Source organism: Megachile rotundata, chromosome 6 (assembly GCF_050947335.1).
Source record: "Megachile rotundata isolate GNS110a chromosome 6, iyMegRotu1, whole genome shotgun sequence".
NCBI lineage: Eukaryota > Metazoa > Arthropoda > Insecta > Hymenoptera > Megachilidae > Megachile > Megachile rotundata.
In genome coordinates, this window is record NC_134988.1 from 6,192,363 (window position 1) to 6,217,328 (window position 24,966).

General features: G+C 34.2%; 1 protein-coding gene across 3 annotated transcripts in view; it reads left to right on the forward strand.

Annotated features, from left to right (window-relative positions):
- Positions 1 to 24,966, forward strand: part of Ten-m (teneurin transmembrane protein Ten-m) — a 748,404-nt gene that overhangs the window by 450,241 nt on the left and 273,197 nt on the right. For 2 of the 3 annotated variants that reach the window (XM_076533047.1, XM_076533049.1), the window contains exon 1: positions 22,907 to 23,330. The exons of the other annotated variant lie outside the window; for it this stretch is intronic. Coding sequence is in view for 1 of the 2 variants with exons in the window: in XM_076533049.1 (XP_076389164.1) it covers positions 23,318 to 23,330 (13 nt within the window). In the remaining variant the exon portion in view is untranslated. Of the gene's footprint in view, positions 1 to 22,906; positions 23,331 to 24,966 lie in introns of those variants that run through there. 3 annotated transcript variants of the gene reach the window in all.

Consider the following 24,966-nt stretch of genomic DNA (forward strand, 5'->3'; position numbering starts at 1 on the left):
TTAATTTCATTTCGTTTAATTTTTTGTTAAAATTTATTGAACTTAACATAAGTTTAAAATGCATTTAATTTTATTATTTAGAGTTATAATTTGTGTAATTCAATTGGGGGTTAAAATTTACTTGATTTATTTTAATACATATGCAATTTATTAACATACTTTGAACTACTTTAGGTTTACAATTTATTTAATTTAATTTGTGATAATGTTAATGTAATTTAAGATTGAAATTCGATATAGCTAAGTCTAATTTATTTATTTTGAACTAGTGTTCAAATTTTAATTTAACCTAATCAAATTTCAGAGTTAAAATTTACTTAATTTAATTTAATTTATTGTAAAAATTGATTTAACTTATTGTAAAAATTATTTTAATTTAATTTATTATAAAAATTATTTTAATTTAATTTAATTTATTACAAAAATTATTTTAATTTAATTTAATTTATTTTTTAAATTATTTTACCTTACTTTAATTGAGAAACAGAATTTATTTAATCCAATTTAATGTAAAATTAAAATTGAAATAACAATGAAAATAATATTACAAATAGATTCTTATAAAATGTGAATGAGTGACGATGTAATGACGATAAATCACAAATCGGATTAAACTTTCCCACTGTTCAAAAACGATAAAAATGGAGACGCACGCATGAGCGCAGTACGTGATAAACACAACCCTTTTTCATTTTTCTGTACTTCTCCACATTAAATTTATGGTCTAGATTCTTCAGCCACCCTTGAGGGCTGTTACCTCAAGCCTCTCAACACACTCACCCTCGCAATTTTTCTTTATAGACATTCATACGCGTTCCTAGGATTCTCTGAACATCCTACTGCTCTTCATTCAGTTTTATTTATTTCTATATTAAATGCTTTATTAAATCTCACGTGATATATTGCATAAAAAATTCGCATTTCACACCAACATTTGAAATAGGTTTGAAATTGAAATTTTCAACATTTGAAAATTATGAAATAAAAAGAAATCTGTAAAATACAATTGAATACATTTCAGATAAAGATTGCTGTATTATGTCACTGCAATATAGGCAGATTGCCATATATAAACGTTACTATATGCAGCTGCTGTACAAAGTTTGCACTTGAAAACATTGCAATATGACGTCACAATACGTGGTACAATGCTTAATAAAGCCATTGGCGTTAATAAACCGAGGTACCACAAATATCCGCACGGCAATATAACGAGTATCTACCGTAATGGTCCACTAATATACACGAAATTGTGAAAGTCCCTCGACAGCAATATCAGTAGGATGTAAATGACGGACAAAAAATTGAAATTGATGTCGAAACAAGGAAAATTCGTGCGGCCTTAACGGCGAAATGCAAAAGTGGGGTGGTTTATTCGTCCGTAAAATTCTCGACGTCCCCAAAGAGCAATACGTCGATTCTCTGCGGCGGTTTCATGACTCGTTAGCCCAAAAGGGACATCTCTCGTAGGCCTGGGATTCGGGCAAAGTCGGTGCTCTCGGTTCTCGAATTTGCATGCCTAGTTTGTGTGTGTACACGTGCAATTTGTTACCGCCGCCATTGCCGCAGCTACTGCTGATTGCTGATTATTCACAGACGCTAAAACATACACGGCTCAGCCCGAGAGCCGGCGAGAGTTTATGTACACATGCACGAGGGTTCGAGCGAAGCAAAGTACGGACGATTCATATATCCGCCACACCGATGCCCTGTCAATGTGCCCGTGTACGTGTATGCATACGTTCCTACGTACCATTCGCATAATTACAAGAGAAAAAAAAGGGCCGCCTTTCAAACGATGGAACGTTTGGCGAAAAAAGAAGAATATTGTATTTGGGTGCCGGTCAGTAACGGAGATATGCTTTAATTTCCGGAAAATTAGTTGAATATACATCGTATAGTTAATGTACAGGAAATCGAACGCGTCCGCCATCGCGTAATTATACAGCTATCGAAATGGACCTGCAGGAAAGAGTAATTAATGATTGCCCGAATACCAGATCTTGGTACAATTCGTTGGATACGCACTGAGTCTCTTCTGTTGCAGCCCTCGAAAATTGCTGATTAATTAATTTTCACGTGAAAGAGCTCTTGGGATACGCGAACGTCATCGTCAAAAGTGAAGTCGAAATTCAATGGTTGTTATGTTGCGTTCGTAGCGTAATATGATAAAAAAGTTTATTGGAAATTTCGGGTTGGGTATTTATTATGATATATGATTTTTGTTCAAATTAATTTATTCGATTAATGTGGTCGGTTAATTAGTTGTTGTTTTTTATTGTGTTTTGATATTTGGTTTTGGGAGGTTATGTTTTAGTAGTTTTTAAGGGATGTTTGAGGTAATATGATTTTATAGAAATTATTTAAGCAAAATTTTTGTGGACTTGGATTTTTAAATTTGATTTTTCTGTTTGTTAAAATTTGGAGATTCTTATTTTTCAAATACTGCAATGACAATATATGAAATTTTTCAATTTTCTAAACGGCTAAATCCTGAAATTACTCAATTTTTGCAATCGCGAATTTTTAAATTTCCAGATTTAAATATTTCCAAATTTTTATTAGAATTCATACAGTACTAAATTTTCAAATTTTCAAGTCGTGCAATAATAAAATTTCCTGTCCTCAATTTAGTTCTGAATTTTTTAGGCGTCTGAATCCTCAAATTTACAAATCCAAAAATTCTTATATTTTCCAATCCTTAAACTCCAAAATTTTGCAAATGATTAAATTCCAAATTTCACAATTTTCCAAATCTTACAGTAATAAAATTTCTAAATTTCTAATTTTCTGAACACATAATTTTTCAAATTCCGGCATTGATATATTATTTGTGGTCTGTTCTCTAAATTCATAGATATCTTCTCACATTTTCAGTTTCCCGAATTTAGAAAATTTCAATTTCCAAATTCTAAAAGACTCAAATTTCCAAATCTTGCAGTAATAAAGTTTTCCTATTTCTTATTTCCAAAATATTAAATCCACAAATTTTCCAACCCCTAAATACCGCCATAGGTCGTCTCTAAAACTAAAAATTCCCATACTCCTAAATTTCTAAATCTAAAGTAAAAAAATTGCGAATTTCGAATTTTTCAAATTTCCAAATCCGCAAATTTTTAAATTCCAATATTACCAAAATAACTAATTTTGAAATCTTAAAACTTTCAAATCCCCAATTTCCTAAATTACCAAATTCCTAAATTCCAAAATCCCCAAATTCTTAAATCCCCAAATTCTCCAATCCCCGAATTCTCAAATCCCCAATTTCTTAAATCCCTAAATCCTCAAATCCCCAAATCCTCAAATCCCCAAATCCTGAAAGCACCAAATTCTCAAATCCTCAAATCCTTAAATCCCCAAATTCTCAAATCCCCAAATTCTTAAATCCCTAAATCTTCAAAGCCCCAAATTTTCAAACCCCCAAATTCTTAAATCCCCAATTCCCGAAATTCCCAAATCCCTACATTTCCAAATTTCCAAATATTGCAGTAAAAAAATTGCGGATTCCAAATTTTCTAAATTCCTAAACCCCCAAATTCACTAAACTACTCAATCCCTAAACCTGTAAATCCCAGCACCCACATATTCCGTCGCCTCTAATTCCCTAAATCCACATATTCCGTAACCTCCAAATCCCTAAATTTCCACCATCCTAAAAACCCAAAATTCGTAAATTCCCGAACGTCCAAATTGCCGTCCGCAGGAAACACACGAAAGAGTCTCCCTTCAATTAAATCCTTTTTTCTCTTCGCTCAGTCTGGACGCGGACTCAAGGTAAATTGGTAGACCGGGCGCCATAAAAGAAGGGAACAGAAGAACCGTAGTATATTACACACCATTTTGTTTGCAGTTCTCCGAGAAATCGGAGTGAAACGTAGTAAAACGACACGCGGGAACGACCTACCACGGGGGTTGTTCGTGCGTTTTCAGTGATAAATTACGATCGTTACCGATAATTAACGCGAAACATAGTCCCCGGTTTGTGGGCATTGCGTAACCTCGTACACCATAAAACGGGACACCCCGGTGGCAATTATCGCTGCTTACGATTATTAATAATAGGATTTTCTTGGCAGCCACTCTCGACGACCCTTTTCTTATTCTACCCTCCTTCGGGGCGGCAACGTCGGACGTACCCCCGCTTCCGTTTAGAAAATAATGCTAACCAACCCACGATCCATTCTACCGTGAGGCTCAATTTGCCACCGTTATTTTACACTTCACGAAATTCGCATCGTTTTACTTCCTCTGAGGATTTGCTTAATGGCTGAACCAACGATGTATCTTGTCATCGAGCATTTCTTTATGCTGTCAAGTGCATACTCTTGTTATATTGCCACATGGTTTACATGGAGTAAAGACTTGATTACGATGTGCGTCATAAGAGTGTCACGTGTTCATTCGTTGAGAATTTCCTTCAGAATACAATCGTTGACAATATGAGGTAGCCTGACACAATGGTACTGTGAGGCAAGACGTCAGAACGTCTGAGTCAGAACGTAGAGACTATGATGATGATGAGAATATGATGACGTGAGGCCGTAGCAAGAGTAGAACATTACAATGTGAGGTCCTTACTAGGGAATGTATGCCACTATGAGACAACAGCGTGGAAAATCTGATAATTGTGAGGTCATAGTGATGATGTGAGGCCGTAGCAATAGTAGAATTTGACAATGTGAGGTCTTATCAGGGCGTATACAACAATATGAGGCAATCTTGTGGAGAACATGATACTCGTGAGGCCTTAGCGATGAGAATAGTGTGATGTGAGGCCGTAGCTGAACTAGAATATAACAATATAGAGTAGAATATGACAATGTGAGGTCATACCAGAGAGTGTATAACAATATGCAGTTTCACCGAGGAAGATATAACAATGTGAAAATATAGGAATGTATCCAGAATGTTATGACTTGAGGCCATAATAAAAGCAGAATATATCAACATGAGGTCGTACGTTGGAAAATACAACATCGTAAAACCACAATCATAATAGTATAACAATATGAGGCCGTAATGGCGTGAGAATAATAGTCTGATGCCAAAATTCTAAATAACCGTAGCGAAATAGAGTCACGGTAAAATAAAGATAGTGGAATAGCGTAATAACTAGAGGTGCAACGTAGAGCCAGAGAAATATGATATAGCGACAACGTTAAAGTATACAAACTCAAACATGGAATGTGAAGCCACTGTATTTTAGAACTCTGTGAAATGTGAGGTTTTGCAAATATGGAAACACTGAGATTTGAAGTCAATAGAATGTTAGGTCGTGAAAGTGTGAGGTGATAATAAAATAAAGCAATGGTTACGTGAGTTCATGGAAACGTAAAAAGTGCATATTTGCAACAGTATGATGCCACGGTGGATTAGAATCGTATTACCGTGAGGCCAACGAAATGTGATACTGACAGACCATGACGTTATGGTAATACGAAGCTAGAATATCGTGAGGCCACAGCAAATGTGGATGAAGACAAATGAGGCCGTGAAGATGTATAATTTCATAATGAAACAAAAATCTCACAACTATGTAATAACTTACAGATTTTGTTAATTTGCATCTTTAACTTCATCGAAAATATAAACAGTAAATTCATAATAGTAAGAAATACAATCTCCATCATAATAATAAAATAATAAAATAATTGTTACATTACTCAACAAAATAATAAAATTCTAAATACAACAAGCACAGCAACACAAAAGAAATATAAAAAATTCTGAATAGCTTTCGTGAAAGAGCATCATCACCAATGGTTCAATTTGGATATTCGAGTTTGTACGATCGCTCCGAGACGAAGAGATTGACGCGACACGCTGCTAGAGTGATCCAAGATATTGTCCATATTTTTCTGTCGTCTTGTACCCTCGAATAGGAAGAAATAAAAGTGTAAAGGGGCTGGAAGGGGCAGAGGGGCTCGGGGGTTGCAGTCGTGCTTAGCGATGAAATTGCCCTTCAGACGATGCTTCATAACCGTACGACAAGTTCGAACTGGCGAAGGACGAAAATGAGAGTGCCTGACGTCTCGTACGTCGCCATAATCCAGATGAAACCTGTAGGAATAAGAAATGAGAATATCTAGACAAAGGCATAGCAAGTACTGTTCCGAGTGCACAACGGGATACGAACTTTCCTCTCTTCTCCTTTTCTTTTCGCCTTTATTCCCTCCTTTTTCTCCTCCTTCGCAAGGATGAATGCTTTTTCTTCGTTGCTATGGCTTCGCATATTCTTCTCGTTTAATTAAAAGCAAAACATCGCAGTCTGCGGGATAAAGCGTGAAACTCCTTAGCATATTTAATTAAGAGAAATCGGAAGCAGAGGATACAGCTTCGATCAAACTCAATTAACGAACAGATGTTTCTGCAGGTTCAATTACCACCGTTCCAGGCTTCTTGTTATCTATATTACGTTATACGCAAGATCATTAATTTATCTTTATCTTTTCTTTTCCTGTTGCAGGTGAGTAAATACGAGTACCACGATAACCAAAGCGATCTTCACGGGGTGAGTACAACGAACCGTGTCAAATGAATAAAAGATTAAACCTAGAACGTTTATGGGTAACGATTAAAAAGTACGATGGCCCACTCGAGATTAGTTTCGGTGCATTTTTGTGATGTATATCTATACATCCGTCTTAAAAACAGCTATTTCTCTTGGAACAAGAAATATAGTCGCCATTTAGTCTTCCATAAAACAATGGAGTCAAGATCTGGAATAATACCTTCACCTACACCGTAATAGCTTCCATTCTGGAACACCATTTTCTGAACCGAACATTTTTCTTCGCAACTATTTTCTACTATCACCGTTTACCTTCGTTGCGAACGTCGGTTCTAGTTTCTAATCACACCTTTGCAATTCCACATAAATAACTATTCATTTTAACAACTATTTATTACATTCAATCTACTAAATATTAAATTTATTTAACATCAATTTAATTCATAATTAATAATTATTTGATTAATATGGGACTCGAGAATAATTTTTATTAATAATAATTTTAATAATAGTTTTAACAATTTTGTTAGTTATTGATGGACATGTCTGTTCAGAGTAATGTAACATTTATCAAGTCGAGTTTTATTTTAGATTTGCCTAAAAAATAATTTAGGGTGTTCAGAAGATATTTCTTTCATTTAAATGTTAGGAAATAATTTTTGTATTTATAAGTATTAAGAAATATTTACACAAGTCAGACAATAATTTGGAGAGGTTAGAATATAATTTACACCCCTACGAATTTCGCAAAATAATTTAAAGTAGAAAATGACTGTAAATTTTACAAATTTTATCATTTTAAAAATGTTGAAAATAATGAACTCACCTATGAATGTAACAAAAATAATCTGGAGAATATAATTTTCATTTTCTGATGTTTTAAATTAATTTACACCTCTATGAAGTTTGGAGGAACACAGAAAATAATTTCTACCCCAATATTCGAGCAAAATGTAAACCTCCACTAATCTTATATTCATTAATTTACAGAAAACGTGCAGAACAATTTTTATCCTCACAAATATTCAACAAAATTTTACATCATGGTTCTGCAAAAATTAATTTCCAGAGAACGTAAAGAATAATTTTCCTCCCCGCAAATATTCGTCGCTAATTCCACAACAAATAATTTACAGAATACATAATTTTCATCCCCACAAATATTAATAAAAAAAAAACACCCTACCAGAAAATTCCCAGAGAACGTAAAGAATAATTCTACACAAATATTCAAAAATGACATACATCCTTTTACAAAACGACCTGCAAACTGCTCCTCTGCATTCTTATAAATTATAAGTTATTTACACAACTCACAAAATAAAAGTACGGTCCGGAATTGTAAAGAATACAGTCCCTTATCACGAACGCAATCCGAGGAGTAAGAATTCTAGGTAAAAGAAATAGAAGAAGTAGCTCTCTGTTGTTGGCCGTTTACACGGTTGACCGGGTAACGGTGAACTGAAGGAAAAAAATCAGAAGTAGAAGGTCGAGTCGGTGTTCAAGACAAGAAGGGGCGAGTCGGTTTTGGGGGTAGTTTCAAAAGTCCTTTTGCGACTCGCGGTCTGATTCGAGGGTGGTCAGGCGAATCGAAATGGGTATTTGGTATTCTGACGAAGTAACTTCGGCCTCTTTCCTCTTTTCCGCTCATCGCACATGCACGCCAACTATCTTCCGATCGTTCAAGAGTTTCCCGTGTCTTTCGTCTTCGAAGCGAGTAAATATTTGCGACAACTCCGACGACGACGACCGAAACCACGAGACTGGTTCATAGGGCAAAGGGTAAAATAGAATGCGGTGTTCATTGAACTGTTCATTCCTCTTCTCTTCGAGAAAACCGAAAATGTTCCTTGATTAAAGTCTGGCCTTTTCAGATTTTATTGCTTCCCAACGACGGAGACAGCCATAGCTTAAATCAAGATTAAATGTTTATCATTTGGATTCGAAGTTGATATTCTTTAATTTACTGTTTTGAAGAAAATCTGAGAGAATTTCATAACAAAAATGTATTGCGACGCTTGTGGTACATTAATTTCGAACTTAAAGACTGCTGAGAGGTACCATATAAATGCCTCATCAATATCTTTTATATAAAGTGGCTAGCTGTTGGCCTCAAGGTGCAGTTAACTGTTGTTGAATATCAAATGACTGATTTCAAAGGGTAGCATAATATAACTTCATGACGTAAAAATATTATTAAACAGTACTTATGGTACATCAATTCAAAGCTTGAAGTATATAGAAAGTTGCTATATAAATGCCTCATTGATATTCTTAACACGAAAGGACTATTTGGCCTAACAAAGAGTATTAACAACTTTTACACATAAAATGATTTTGAAACATGTAAAGTTCAATATTGATTTCATGACATAAAAGTATCATGAAATAGCACTTATGATACATCAATTTAAACCTTGAAGTATGAACAAAATTGCTATATAAATGCCTCATTGATATTCTTAACACGAAAGGACTATTTGGCCTAACAAAGGGTATCAACAACTTTTACACATAAAGTGATTTTGAAACATGTAAAGTTCAATATTGATTTCATGACATAAAAGTATCACGAAGTAGCACTTATGATACATCAATTTAAACCTTGAAGTATGAACAAAATTGCTATATAAGTGCCTCATTGATATTCTTTACACATATAAAAGGGCAGTCCCTTGTTAACACGAACACTCGATAACCCATTCACAACTTAGTGCTGTTGAGGTATGTTTCAGTGATGCAGTAGCCATTTTGTATTATGAATATCGATAGAACATTTATATAGTTATTTTCTTCAAACATCAACTTTTAAATTGGTGTACTATAAGTGCCAGTTTGGTACACTTCTATGTCATCAAATGATGTCCTTTAATCAACTTAATACAGTACATCTCATTGTTTACGGTAATAGTTGCTTGAGGCCGACAGCTAACCATCTTACATTAACAATATCAATAAAATCTTTTTTCAGTCATTTTCTAGAAGTTCAAAGCTTTACATCGATGCGCTATAAGTAACATTTTACGCTACTTTTACGCGATAAAATCGTGTTCAAGTTTCTTTCTGGAAACACAGTATTTTCTTGGTGTTTAATCGATAATTGTCTCGTCCTTTGGACGGGAAGCAAAACGAACACGTCGAGTAGTTTTCCAGTTTTTAATTAGCGTTTCTTTACGTAATTTCGAAAGCAATTTCTTAGCGAGTTAAGAAACAGGATGGTCGTTGCAGGGACGAGTTCGATTTAAACCAACTCGCGGTAAACATTCGAGTTGGTCGAAGTTTCCACACGGTCCCCTTCGTCTTCCAGCATCGGGACTTTAAGGACGAGGAGGTCGTTTTCATCGTTCTTTCTTTCCTCGTCCTAGACCAAACCTCTGCTCTTTCCATTCGTCTTTTTCTTTATCTTTTTCCTTTTTTTTTTGACTGCGCTCGTTTCCTCGTGAAGTATCACAACTTCGCGAGGACCTTCGATTTGGTCGCAGCTGGGTGGGAGGCGGACGGCGAATCCGCATCAAACGAACCGATTGCTGAAAACTTGTCAAGAGCCCCGACGAAATCCTTCCTCGCTCCTTTCTTTTCCCTTCTTGAAGCCACCCTCGTTCTAGTCTCTCGTCCCAACCCTCCACTCCCACCGCGACGTTGTGTTCTCTTTTTTCCATCCGTCTCTCTTTCTCTCTCTATATCCCTCCTTCATTCTTTTCCCAATTGTCCTGGTTTTATTCCAGGCCATTGGCCCCGTCGTCCTTCCTCGCGAATCGCTACAAGAATATAGTGGAGAACGGCGCAGCTACGAGATACGAATCAAAAGACCTCAAAGGATTGAAACCACCCTCCGGGAGATGTAGCGAGTTTTCGATCATCGGTTAGCCGAATGTGGAACACTGAGGAATCGCTGTAGTTTTCGCGCCCGGTGCCCACCGTTTGTCGATCGAATCCTTTTTCTTCCTTTGATCCCGCCACGGATACACGGCAAATTGTTTTATAAATACCTTGAACGAAAACGTTTCCTCTCCCGGCGCAATTTCGACAGCTACGGAATACGACCCTCTTTAATTTACCTATAAATCTTGCACCGCTGCAGAACTTTACGAGGGTCCGTGCGAGTAACTCAATTATACACGCAGTCACCTGCTTTTAAATTGCCGCGTTTTGTACATTATTACTAGATAAATTAAACCTGGTGAAACATGATTCACACGGTGTAAGGCAACGTAAGCAAGTTTCGGTATATTTCAGTGTAACCGACTGGATAGAAACTTTAAGGCTGAACCGACTAGTCAGAAACTTTAAGGCTGAACCGACTAGGCAGGGACTTTAAGGCTAAACCGACTAAGCAGAAACTTTAAGACTGAACCGACTGTGCAGAAAATTTAGAACCGAACCGACGAGACAGATGTTTTAAGGTTAAATTGTTTCAGGAGAAATTTTAAGGTTGAACAAACTACATAGAAATTTCAAGGTTAAACAACCATTTAGAAATTGTAACACTGAATCAATTATGCAAAAAAAATTTGAACTAAACCGATCTCATAAAAATTTCAAAGTTAAATAATTATTTAAATGTTATAAGACTGGACCGACTGTACAGAAAATTTATGACTGAATTAGATAAAAATTTTAAAGATAATTTGACTGAAAAGTAATTTTAAGATTGTACGTGTATAGATAATGTAAGGTTAAATCAGCTGAAGAGGATTTTTAAGGCTAATAGAATTAAATAGAAATTTTGAAGAAATTGTAAGGCTGAATTAGTTAGACAGAAACTTTAAGACTGAACTAACAATACAAAAATGTTGACTGAACCGAAAAAACTGAAATAAGTGATTAGATAGAAACTTTAAGAATGAACCAACTAGAGGTAATTCTTAAGAATGAACTAACTAGATAGAAATTTAGTGGTTATACCAACTATGTATTGTGAGGCTAAACCGATTATACAGAAACTTTAAGACCGAACCGTCTATGCAGAGTCATTAAGACTGAACCGACTGTGCGGAAAATTTAGGACTGAACCGACTATAGAGAAATATTGACTGGACCGATTAGAAACTGTAAGACCAAAGCAACTAAACTTGAAGGCCTAGTGGAAAGAATATTTGAGACCAAACTACATAGAAATAAAATTTAACCTATTATTTAAAAACTGAGACTGAAGCGACAAATCAAAGATTTTAAGACTGAACCGACTATGGGATGCATATCACTGTCAAAGCAATGATCTAATAATTTATTCGAATATTGGTTAATCTTCCAAGGATATAATAATTTTGTACACATACCTGAATAATTTTGAAAGTTTCTAATAAATTGGCCATTGACCCTATTTTCTAGCAGAAAGTTTAGCAGAAGCATCTATTGGATTCTGAAAATATTTCATAGAAATCGAGGAAAGAGTGCCGGCGGCTGGTGGCCTGTATTGCCGATAACATCCTAACATCCTTCGAATCCAACGAGCTGCACACACATAGACACACTCGCACACGAAACACGACTTGAAAGCAGAACACATCGACACGCTTACACCGATGCACATCTCAAGCCCCCATACCCATCCATCTTACACACGCGTACTACCCTGAAGAAGTTTTATTCTGTAGCTTTCCAACCCTCTGGCCCATCTTCTTCCTTCGCGATAACGTCAGCCTCCGCAACTGATTGTGAGAGAAGGATGTCGCGCCCTATACGGAACTTCCTTCTACGTTTTCGCTCAGGATCATCCGAGGCAACTTAAATCTTTGACACTTCTCCAGTGAGTTCACATCGTTGCTCTTGTATTACATTATTGGAACAGTTACCTTCTTTTATTTCCGCATGATTTTCCTCTTTGTTCTCCGGGTAGAAATCTTTTTAGGGAATTTTTTCACGCCGCATTAATTGTATTAGTTTGGGAGGATGAGAGTGGAAAGTTTAAGTGGGGATGTTATGTTATTAAGGATATTATGTGGGAATTTTTTTGTTATGTGGTGCGGAATGTTAGATAACAAATATGGTTGTTGGTTAGATACGTTTTGAAATTTGTATGCTGCAGAAGCACTGTTATATAACCGCGCATTATATTGCACCGTTTAGAATTATCACGCGTGAGGATCTCCAGTTTTCAAAACTTGTCCCCAAATTTTTAAATATGCAAGTTTTCGAATTTTCAAATTTCAAATTTCAGAATCTTCACATTTTAAAATTTGAAAACTTTCATATTTATAAATTTAACCACCAAAGTCACTAATTTTTATTCTGAAATTCGGATATTTTTACATTTTCAAATTGTCAAGTTTCCACAATCTCAAAATCGTCAATCGAAATTCACAAATTCTCAAAATCTGAAATTTCCAAATTCATGAATTCATAATTCTCAAAATTCCAAGAATTTCCATAATTTCTATAATTCCCAAAATTCCCTAAGTTTCCGAAATTCGAAAAATTCTTAAAGTCCCTAAATTTCTAGAAACTTCAAAAATTTTCGTAAATCACAAAATCCTCAAAATTCACAAAATGCTTAAAATTCTTAAAATTCACGAAATTCACAAAATTCACAAAATTCACAAAATTCACGAAATTCACAAAATTCACAAAATTCACAAAATTCACAAAATTCACAAAATTCACAAAATTCACAAAATTCACAAAATTCACAAAATTCACAAAATTCACAAAATTCACAAAATTCACAAAATTCACAAAATTCACAAAATTCACAAAATTCACAAAATTCACAAAATTCACAAAATTCACAAAATTCACAAAATTCACAAAATTTACAAAATTCACAAAATTTACAAAATTCGCAAAATTCACAAAACTCACAAAATTCTTAAAGTTCTAAAAATTCCTATACTTCTAAATATTATCCAAATTTCAAAAATTTTAAAAGCTTCTAAAACTCCCAAATTTCTCAAAACTTCCAAACTTCTCCAAATTCAAAAATTTCCAAGTTGTCTGAATTCCAAATTTCCACACTTTCTATGTCTAAAAATTCCAAATTGTCAAATTTCCAGATTTCGAAACTTCTAACTGAAAAAATTCCAAATTTCCATAAATCATCACTTCGCTAGTGCACACACAAGTACCCCATCTCTCACATATTCTTCAATACACAAACTCACCTAACCATCCCCGTTTTATAATTTCCACGTCCTATATCACTGTCTAAACTCCCACACTTGATAATCCTCTACAACAATACTCCCCGCAAGATGAGTTCTGAACACCAGGAAAAATTCACCTACACTCGATTAAATCAAAAAGAATATATCCTAGATTCACATACGCTTCTTTCATAACTAAACAATTACTTCAGTCATACATACCAGTTGTATCAAAAAACGAGGAAGTAAAACGTATTCTTAGATGTCTTGTAACGCTGACAGTACAGATGTCAACCCACGAGTTGGCGCGTGATCCAAAGTAGAAGACGCTCACCACCGTGAACACTTCCAGGTTTACATACAGGCAAATAAGAATAATAATGACAATATTAACTGCTGAACGCAAGTAGCACTATCTCATTCTCGACACGTTTACTTATCATTGCTTTTGGCCAAATTGGAGGGTGATCGCTCGAGTCAATTCCACCTAAAATACGTGTAAGGCATTTTTCTATTCCGACCAATTGTGCCGTAGCTCTTGTAAACACGTCAGCCTGTTTACGCGACAACTTGTAGGTTCAGATTGGTATATGGTGTTACATCACAAACTATTAGATGACCATTCGTACATTGGAGTAAACTTTTGTCCAATACTGTAGACAGGTATCTCAAAGCCTTCCATAGTTGAATTCTCCCTCTCTCTCTCTCTTGGCAAACGAACTATCCGGGACTCGCGTCTCTATTCTCCATTCTTTCCTTGACTGCATTTGTTCCTTATTAGATATTCCGTTTTATTGAACGAAGCCTAGAAGCCTTCCTTCCTTCCTGACGCCCCTTCTTACATCCTTTTGCTTTGCTACATGCGAGGATATATTCCTCTCCTCTAACTTCCTTGATCCATCCTCCCTCCTCTATCATCCCTCTTCTCTGTCATCCCCTATCTCCCTCCTCTTCTCGTCTGCCACGAGAAGCACCGCCTCTCGTCCACGACATCATTTTATTCCGCGTCTCGAATTTCAAACGTTATTATTCACCCTTCCACGAGCCCCTCCGCGAATCTTAGATCTTTCTCGTCGAGCATTTCCGGTTAGGTGCGCACCCGGAAGCCATTCTTTCTTCTTTTTCTGCCGTTCGACTCTTAGAAATGTTTCACTCGGCTATACGTCAATTCCATTTCTCGTTCGCGGGAGGGAACGAAACGGGCGGCACCCAGAAGGAGAAAGAAATTTCTTTGTAGATTCAATCGAGGATCAGAAGCGTATTTCTGATGAGGAGACAAGGCTACGGTTTTACCGTCACTCACCTGAAACGGGAACGATCTTGAGAGTGTTGTAACGTTATACGATCATCGTGTTACGAGCCGTATATCGTTACGGCGAAATCGGGGCACCTAACATTCTAAGATTCAAACGATTTCGCGCCGATAATTCGTATCGTTTCGAGCACTGATTCTTTATTTTGAATTAAATTTGTTTGTTGGAGTAGTTGAGTTAATTTGTTTGGGGATTTATGTGAGTGACTGCGTGTTTTGTTTATGTATTTGAATACTTGAGTTTTTGAGTATTTTGAGATTTTGAGTACTTATTTACTTGTGTACTTGAGTACTTAAGTATTTTAGTGCTTGAATACTTAAATACTTGAGTACTTGGGTACTTAAGTATTTCAGTGCTTGAATACTTAAATACTTGAGTACTTGAATTATGGACATATTCGTAACATTTGAGTATTCAAGTATGTGACATATTTGTAACGCTTGTGTTATTTAAATATTTGAGTTATCGACTAATTTGTGATACTTCAGTTATTTGAATGTTTGAGTATTTGATATCTTTGTCATATTCCAGTTATTTGAATAGTTGAATATTTCAATTATTGACATACTTGTGAAAGTATAGTGTGTCAAATATTTCAGTATCTGACTCCTTAAGTATTGCAACTGCGAGGTTACTTAAATATTTATGTACTGGATTATTCAAGTTGTCTGAGTTATTTAAGTTATTTAAGGCATTTGAGTCATTTGAGTTACTTGAGTTACTTGAGTTATTTGAGTTAATTGAGTAATTAAGTTAATTGAGTTAATTGAGTTACTTGAGTTATTTAAGTTACTTTAGTTCTTAGATCCCTCAAAATCCTCCTAATAAAAAATTCCAAAAATACCAAAAGTAAATAACAAAATTTAAATCTACCTCGACAAAAACCAAGCTTAAATTTAGCCTAATTTGAAGTCACTATTAAAAACATGTCCTGAATATGAAAAAGCTGTAAGATTATGTTCGAAAGTCGTATACCGAGAAACATAGCAATATCTGATCATCCGAAATTGGTCCTACGAGGTTTCTGATCCAGGCAATCATCGTCTATCGGCCATCAAGCAGAAATGACCCCCGAGATCCGTTTCCCTTGGACTCTCTACAACATCTTGTACATTTCTTTCATTTCTTTTCTCATTTTTCTGCTTTCTTTCCCGGTACAAGTCGTCAATCTTCCGCTCGTTGTATCTCCGATCTTCCCTCGATTCCATCTCTCGGTTTCTTCTTCTTCTTGACGCTTTTCCTCGTAGCCGGACGGCCGATTATGTCAGTGGAAGTTAAAGCCACGTTTGTTTATCTGATGCCACGTTATAAGTACAGACAGACAGGCTACCGGGTATCTGAATGAGAAGCAAAGATAAGAAAGGACGGAAAACGGCACCGGTGCGCTCTGTCCTGTCGCTCGAGGCGAGGACGGCACCTCCTTCGGAGAACAGTTTAGTTACGATGAATGGACCGAATGAATCACGCGAACCAATTAAGGATTACGGTAGACGATTCTCCAGCCACTGCTGCCAACAGATAGAGAGAAAGCAAGAACCGACTCTCTGTGCTTCTTCACGCCTGCTTAACCTTCGCTAGATCCTACTTAATTGGAACTGCTAAATATACTTTGCTGATCGGATGTTACCCACCTATTTTACTTCCGCCGAATTCCCTCCACCTATCGCACTATTTTACTTCCGAATTCCGTTTATCCCTGAATTCCTTATATAGTTTTAGGTGAAATTTACTTGCGATTAATTTTGTTTACAATTATTTGTAGATTCTACTTATTTTGAATATTTGTGTGTTGGATTATTTAAGTTGCCTGAGTTATTTAAGTTATTTAAGGTATTTGAATTATTTGAGTTATTTGAGTTACTTGAGTTATTTGAATTATTTGAGTTATTTGAGTTATTTGAGTTATTTGAGTTATTTGAGTTATTTGAGTTATTTGAGTTATTTGAGTTATTTGATTTTTATGAATTTAGTTTGTACTTATTTGTGAATTTTATTTTCGGTGAATTTTGTCTACTCTTTATGATGAATTTTACTTCCGGCAAATTGCACCTTACACTGCTGAATCTTACCGAATTTTCGAAAGGACGATTCATTATTATAATCATGATGAATATAATTAATATAGGAATGCATAATTATTTGTTAATGGCAGATATGTTCATTTTATTCGAAGTTGGCGCCATTTTGTTTTATTTTATGTTAGATGAAATTGGCGGGAATTTTTGAATCACCGTTTGTGTTCTGTGACAATGGGTGCTATTAGCATTGTAATAAACTTATTTATTAATATTCGAGAAATAGAAATTTTTAATAAAAATATTATTTGTTCATTTATATCAATTTTTCGTCGTATTTAATAAAGTAAATAAAATTGATATTTAGTGTTTAAATTATTATATCATTTGCGAACAATGAGGGATGATATTAGAATGGCAAGTGTGATTATTTATTAATATTTGACAAATGGAAATTCTTCATTAATTCTTTAAATAATTTTTTATTAGTTTATTGATAAAATCAACTTTTTAATTAATAATCTTTTTTCATGTACCTAATAACTTTTCAACTATTAATTGTGTCCATTATTAACACTGATATTGGTGCAATAAATATAATTATTTATTAATGTTTGGTCAATTAAAGCTTTTAATTAAAATGTACATCATTCATTTAAATCCACAAGGTTTTACTAAATTTTTGTGAATTTTCGATTATTATTTTTGTCCAGTATTATTGATAAAATTAAGAAAATGTAATCATTTGAATAACAGTTATTTATTAACATTCAATAAATATAAACTTTGTTTATAATACGCATCACTTGAATCAATAATATTTCAGAATATTTTAATCATATGACTTTTGAACAATTCAAAAAGAATTGTAATAAATGATTTTTTTTTATTTAAAATTGGTAACATTTTAATTAATAATTGTTTACCACACTTCTAACGACTACACGACTTTAACTTAAAGTTTGTATACCTTAATTAAAACACCAAATTGCAAATTTAATGAGATCATTTATTAGAAATTCATTTATAAGTTGATTGACAGTTTGTAATTACAACATCTATCTGCAAATTTAAACACAGGATTTCCTGGAAATCAATTTGTAATACCGTTATAAATTATTTGCAATGATTATAAATTATACATTGCAAAACAATTCAACGACATTACAATGATTGTGAATAATTTACAAAGGCATCAAATATTAATTTCTGTCAAATCACATCTTCAAAGTTGCTATTTAATGTTTTAGTCACTCAATTGTCAATCATTTATAAATTAATTTCTACTGAATAAATTATAAATGTTTAATAAATCTTTTTACGTATGCAATTTAATTTATAATTATTTATAAGATATTTATAAATTCTGAATGTTTATTAATTTTTATTTAAACATATTTATGAATTTTTATTGATGTAAGTGAATTATAACATAATATAGTAATAATTACTGTTAAATAATTAATAACCACGTTACAAATTAATTTTATCTAAATCATTTATTCAAATTTACCATTTAATTTATAATAATTCACAAGTGAGACAACTGCAAATGTACTTTATGTATTATATCCACCTAAGTGGTACGATTAATTACAATACAATACAATGAAATGATAATTACAATAATGGAATTATATCGTTATTACAAATTGTTATTACCAATTAATTTCTACTGTGTATTTAAATCTGCATTTCAAAATTTTACTTACAAAATTTCATTTATAAAAATTATGAAAATTAATTTCTAAAAAATTATATTTTTAAATTAATTATTTAATCACAAAAATATATACAAACTTATTTATTCTTCGAGTCAAATGTTTAAAAACAAAAATAATATTTATAATTACAGTTACAAACAACCAACATAAAATTGTAAATGTATTATGACCGGTAATAAATAAACTGTTAACATAAACCAACAAGAACGAGTTTATCTTATACATATGTAGATTTACGACGAATTTGAAACAAGTGGGTGTCGCGGCCATTCCTTTCCTATGTCTAAAACCAATTTATTTTATCTAACGATCTATCTTCGACACAGCACATTCGTCCACGGTTTTCCTTTCTTTTATCTGTAACGAGATCACATGCTACGTATTATGACTCTAATGCAGTAAACTTTTAAACGACTGAGTACCTACAGAAATAACTCAATACCCCCAGTAATCTTGATAATATTCAGTTTCATGTCCTCGTGTGTTTTGAAACTTTTTTATGTCTATATACCAGAACTTAATAGCCATTTACTATCCTCATTAATTTACTCGAAGTTAACTTATACGTTTTATACGATGTGTCTTGGCGTCTTTTGTAATGGCGTGAGTCATTCGTGAGCCAACAGTGGCAAGAATTGGGAAATAAAATTATTGAACACGATTTTTAAGACATTCATTTATTGCGGAAGTAATATAATATTTAAAGAGAGTGAAAATATATTAACCTCTCAAGCATGAAGTACCACCATAGTGACTTTCGCGGTCCATCTCTCTGTACACCAAGGCACTATAGTGACTTTCGCGAATGTCATCGTAGATTACATAGCGCCCTCACTCTACTGACTCGCTCACCGTTTCAATTGAATGATCCTTTTCATATGTTTTGATTCGCACTTTTTTGCCTTCACCACGTCTTATAAGAGTATTAACAAATCCCACAAAAGTACATTACATGTGAATAAAAGGTAACGCCAAGTTTGGGCACCATGGGATCTCTTTGCACTAATACATGATATTGGAAACATTTGGAAATTACATTTGAAACATATGTATCATATCTTTGGGAGAAATTATAATGCAATCATGAAAAACTTTATTCCAATGTACTTGAATAGAGAACATTTACACAATTACATATTTTGTGAATTTTCCAAAAAAGTAAAATATCAAGGTTGAAACATATGTATCATATCTTTGGGAGAAATTATAATGTAATCATGAAAAATTTCATTCCAATGTACTTGAATAGGGAACATTTACACAATTACATATTTTGTGAATTTTCTAAAAAAGTAAATTATCAAAGTTAAAGCACATCATATCTTTGGTAAAATTATAATTTAATCACCAAAACCTTGATTCTAATGTACTCACGCAGAGAATAGCATAACCACACATTTTAGTTACAGTACAGAGAAGCAGCGTAAAGCTCGACCATGCCTAAGAGGTTAAGAATCAAATTAGATCTATGAACAATGAGGTCAAGGTCTCACAGACCAATGGACCAGTTTTTCTCCGAAGAAGTTGTGATTATGTTTGATATAAAGGTCTCGCTACGCTGATCACGAATATAGCCTCCTTGAAAATCTCGGCCCGTTCTCGAGAAAATCGGATCCGTTTCCGACAGATAATCTCGTAGTTCTGCACGTGCGAGTCTGGTGCGCGCACTGTCGGCTGTTGCAGTCATGTAATGACCACCGTCTGATATTTGTCCTACGGACATAGCCATCCAGTTGTCATACACTTCTCTTTGCAACAGTTCCGTTAGTGGCAATACTCGATGGAAGACTAATAAAAAACTTAGTTTATCACTTCTTTTATTGAATCTTCTTTGGTTTCAAGTTACCAACATTTCTATTTTCGTGTATCTATGTTCTATAGTTTCAAGTTTATTTACATGATCCTCAAATTTTAGGGCCTAAAATGTAATAATTTCCAAAGGAATAATGTCACAAAGTTTTAAACTTCAGAAATTGCATTGTTTCAAATTTGCAAAATTCTAAAATTGTAAGGCCTTAAAATTCTAAGTTCTGCAAAATATAACTCTGGTTTGAAAAAATTATAAGATTCTAATGTTACTAAAGGTAAAAAGGTTTCCCAGTAAAAAAAACATTAAAAAATTATAAGTCCTTAAAGTATCTAAGGTTTCAAATTTCCTTGTTACTAAAAAAAGGTATAAAATTCCAATATTGCAATGATTTTAAAGTTCCCTCGTCTGAAAAAATGATAAAATCTTAGAATATTTAAGTACTTAAATATTCAAATTTCTCTACTTTAAATAACTGTAAGATCCTATAGTTACAAAAATTTCTCGACTTTAAATAACTATAAGATCCCAAAGTTACAGAAATTCTAAGGTTCCCTAGTCTGAACAAATGAACATTTCAAAGATCTTAAAGTTTCAAATTTCCTTAATATAAAAAACTCAGTCTCAAAGTTGCAAATGTTTCTTTCCCTACTTTGAAAAAATTACAATGTCCCAAAGTCCCGGAAGTTCTATAGCTTCCTAGTATGAAAAAATGATAAGGTTCCAAAGTCCCGTACGTTCCAAAGCTCCCTAGCTTGAAAAAATAATAAGTTCTCAAATTCCCGTAGCTTGCTGGTTTGGAAAAACTAAACTCCCAAAGTCCCACCCTTCAAACATTTCAAGAATTCCAAACAAGTCCTATAGTTTCCGAAATTCCAAAAACGGAGAGTTCAACCTCGGATTTACGCACTCTTAAATCGTAACTAAACGTCGCTTTTAAATCGTAACAAACCTGTGAAATAAATAAACAATGAATAAATAACCCCTTGAACTATGAATTATTTGTCACATCGATCAGAAATAACCAATTACAGCTAAAATATTAAAAGAGACAAAGAATGTTGATATGTTATGTCAATTTGATACCAATCGTTAACTATGTAATTAAGTGGATATTCCAAATTAAAATGTACACCAAATAAAATAAAATCGAATAAACTTCACAGCTGAAGTTCGAGTGCGTCACGAATTAGATTTCTCAAAATAGTACAAGGGGTTAAGGGGTTAAAATTCGAATAGTCATATCATTTTATATCACAGTAAAAATGAATGCCATAACATTTGAGGAGGTGTTAAAAAGGATCCAGCAATTAAGGGGGAACGTTTCGTGCTCTGGTTGGTCTACTAAAATATTATAAGAGGTGAAGTAATGTAACACCACAGAAATGCTTTATTTCAATCAACAGTAACAAAAGAAGTTACCATTACCAGATAGTAACAATATATTATACCTAAAGTGTTAACATGTTAGAGGACAATAAAAATTTCATTGCAAAATGATATGAAAATACCTAACGAATCAGTTCATACGAAACACGAAATTACAGAAACTGAAGGTTATAAAAATTAAAATGAGTGACAATTGATTCTAAAATTTGAATAGTCATTTTACACCGCAATAGAAATGAATGCCATAACATTTGAAAAGGTGTTAAAAAGGATCTATCCAGTAAGGTGGAGGATTAGCTCCGTTTGGTCTACTAGATTGTTATAAGAGGTTAAATAATGTAACGCCACAGAAACGTTTTATTTCAATCAACAGTGACAAAGAAAGTAACCATTACGAGATAGTAACAATATATTATACCTAAAGTGTTAACATGTTAGAGGACAATAAAAATTTCATTGCAAAATGGTATGAAAATACCTAACTAATCACTTCATACGAAACGCGAAATTGCAGAAACTGAAGGTTATGAGAATTAAAATGAGCAACAATAGGTTCTAAAATTTGAATAGCGACTTTGCACCGCAATAGAAATGAATGGTACAGCATTTTCGAAAGTGCTAAAAAGGATCCGTCGATTAAGACGGAGGGTCCGGCTGCGTAAACGTCTGGCCTACTAGAACGGACCTAATCTACTGTCTGGCAGTAGTCCTCGCGTTACGTCCTCGAGCCTCCCGAAGAGGGTATTTGACGCGCGAAGCCGACACCTCTTCTTCCTGCTCTTTCCCGGCAAAGTAGTAGCGAACACTCGGCGGGTGCCGATTTAGGGGATGAAACACGGAAGTAGCGTTACCCTCGTATAGGTGCACGCATCCTTGTATAGGAAAAGGGTAAAGTAGGGACGCAGGGGGTAACAATACCCCGACGAGGAGTACATACAAGCAGGACGACGGACGTCGACGATGTCAGCTACGTCGTCGACGACGACGGCGCAATGTCGCGCTCCGTTTCGCGCATGCGCCGCTTCGGAGTAACAGCCGCGTACTCGGGTCGAATCGGGAAGCCGAGTCAGTGCATTGCCAGCTCCTGAACCGCGAACGTTCAATTCGCGCACGTACCAACATCGCAATCCGCGAATCCTCCCTGTAACTGCCCTAACACATCGCACAATGTTTCGTTCCGTCGATCGTGCGCCGTTCAAGACTCCACGACCGACCGTTTCGCGCTCGCCGAACTGACCTAACGCTGTGCGTTTTTTTTTTCTTGGTGACAAATTTCTGAGGAGAGTAAAAAGAAACCAGTTGTGTCGGACGTCGACGTGTTGTATACATGTGTTGTGCGACAGGATACACCGGCTGCCTTTGGATATACCTCTTCGGCAACATTGTAACTGCATGAGTATACCGAGGGATGATGGTGATTTGAGAGTGCAGTGCTGTGCGATCACAGAGGCAATCGGTGTTCGTATGGCGTTTTAGATGTACCAATTAGGTGAGTGACCACAGTTTTTTTTTCGTCGGGAGTTTCTTCAAACGTACGGGCTTTTTGAGTATCCCCACCACGCCCACGGTTTGACCGTTCGCTCGCTGGACCGAAAGTTGCTACGCCGGAAGTTGACGGACGGTCATTTTTTTTTTTGATTTTTTTTTTGAACGAGACCGCCTTGCTTTGTGAACCGTTTTTTCGAGCCGTGCTCGAAGGATTGATTGGGAGACCGATGGGTGGGAATGGATCACGTTCGAATGGGACGGGGGTTTATGGAATTTTATTGAAAGGATCTAACCAATGCGCTGATGAAAAATGTGTTTTATGTAGTTGAGTGATTACTTTTCCGTATCGATTGGAAAATCGCGTAGGGTCGGACTGGGGAATTTCGGGTTTAATGGATACGTGAACTAAGGCTTTTAAGGGTTGACTTTTTTCTATGGGAAGTTAACTGCTTTGAAGGTTATTTAACATTTTGGAATACTGAAAGCTGTATTCGATGTGTTGGCATGATTGAAGTGTCACTTTTTATTTTGATGGACTGAAAGTGAATAGTGTTCATCTCTTTAAATATACATTGCTGTGTACATTTTTTTTTAACAAAGTGACACTTTTTGTACATTAAGTTCATTTTGTATTACCAATTCGTATGTTCGTTTATTTTTAATTTTTATTCTAAATTAAAATTGATGAAGTAATCGTCGGATACAGAAATTATTTCTTACAATCAGGGTGAAATTTCACCCTTTCACAATTAATTCTAAGACTTCTAAAAACTTGTTTAGAATTGTTTTAGTACTATGAATATTCACTTACACTTAAATTTGTTAATTTCATATTTTGTGGAGTGTCTGAAACTAAGGGTAGTTTGGTTAGTAAACCATCATGCACAATTTAAATTTCATGAATAGAATTATAATACAATATTAACACCGTATAACGATGTAACGACATTCGTGGAGTATAATTTATGAGCGTCGGATAATATTATCAATTTTTGAAAACATAATACAGTCATGAATGTGGAATACATTAAATTTTTATAACGTAATTTTTAGTGGCATTCATTAGCGTAGAATAAACTTAATGATTTAGGGATAATAAATTTAAAGAGGTAAAATAATACAATGAATTGTACTTAAGAATAATTTTATTCAAAATTAAATATCTACATTTTTACATGTCGCAATAAATGCTGTAGAAATAAATTTACAAAAGTAAAATAATACAATGAATTGTACTTAAGAATAAATTTATTCAAAATTAAACATTTAAACTTTTAAATGCGACAATGAATGTTTTGGTAATAATTAATTTTACAAAGGTAAAATAATACATTGAATTGTACGTAAGAATAAATTTATTTAAAATTAAATATCTAAATTTTTACATGTGGCAATAAATATTTTAGAAATATTAAATTTACAAATGTAGAATAATACAATGAATTGTATGTAAGAATAAATTTATTACAAATTCAATATCTAAATTTTTAAATAGGAGTGTTTTAGTAATAATTAATTTTACAATGGTAAAATAATACAATGAATTATACGTAAGAATGAATTTATTAAATATTAAATATCTAATATTTTACATATGATAAATGTTTTAGCGATAATACAAAGGTCGAATAATGCAA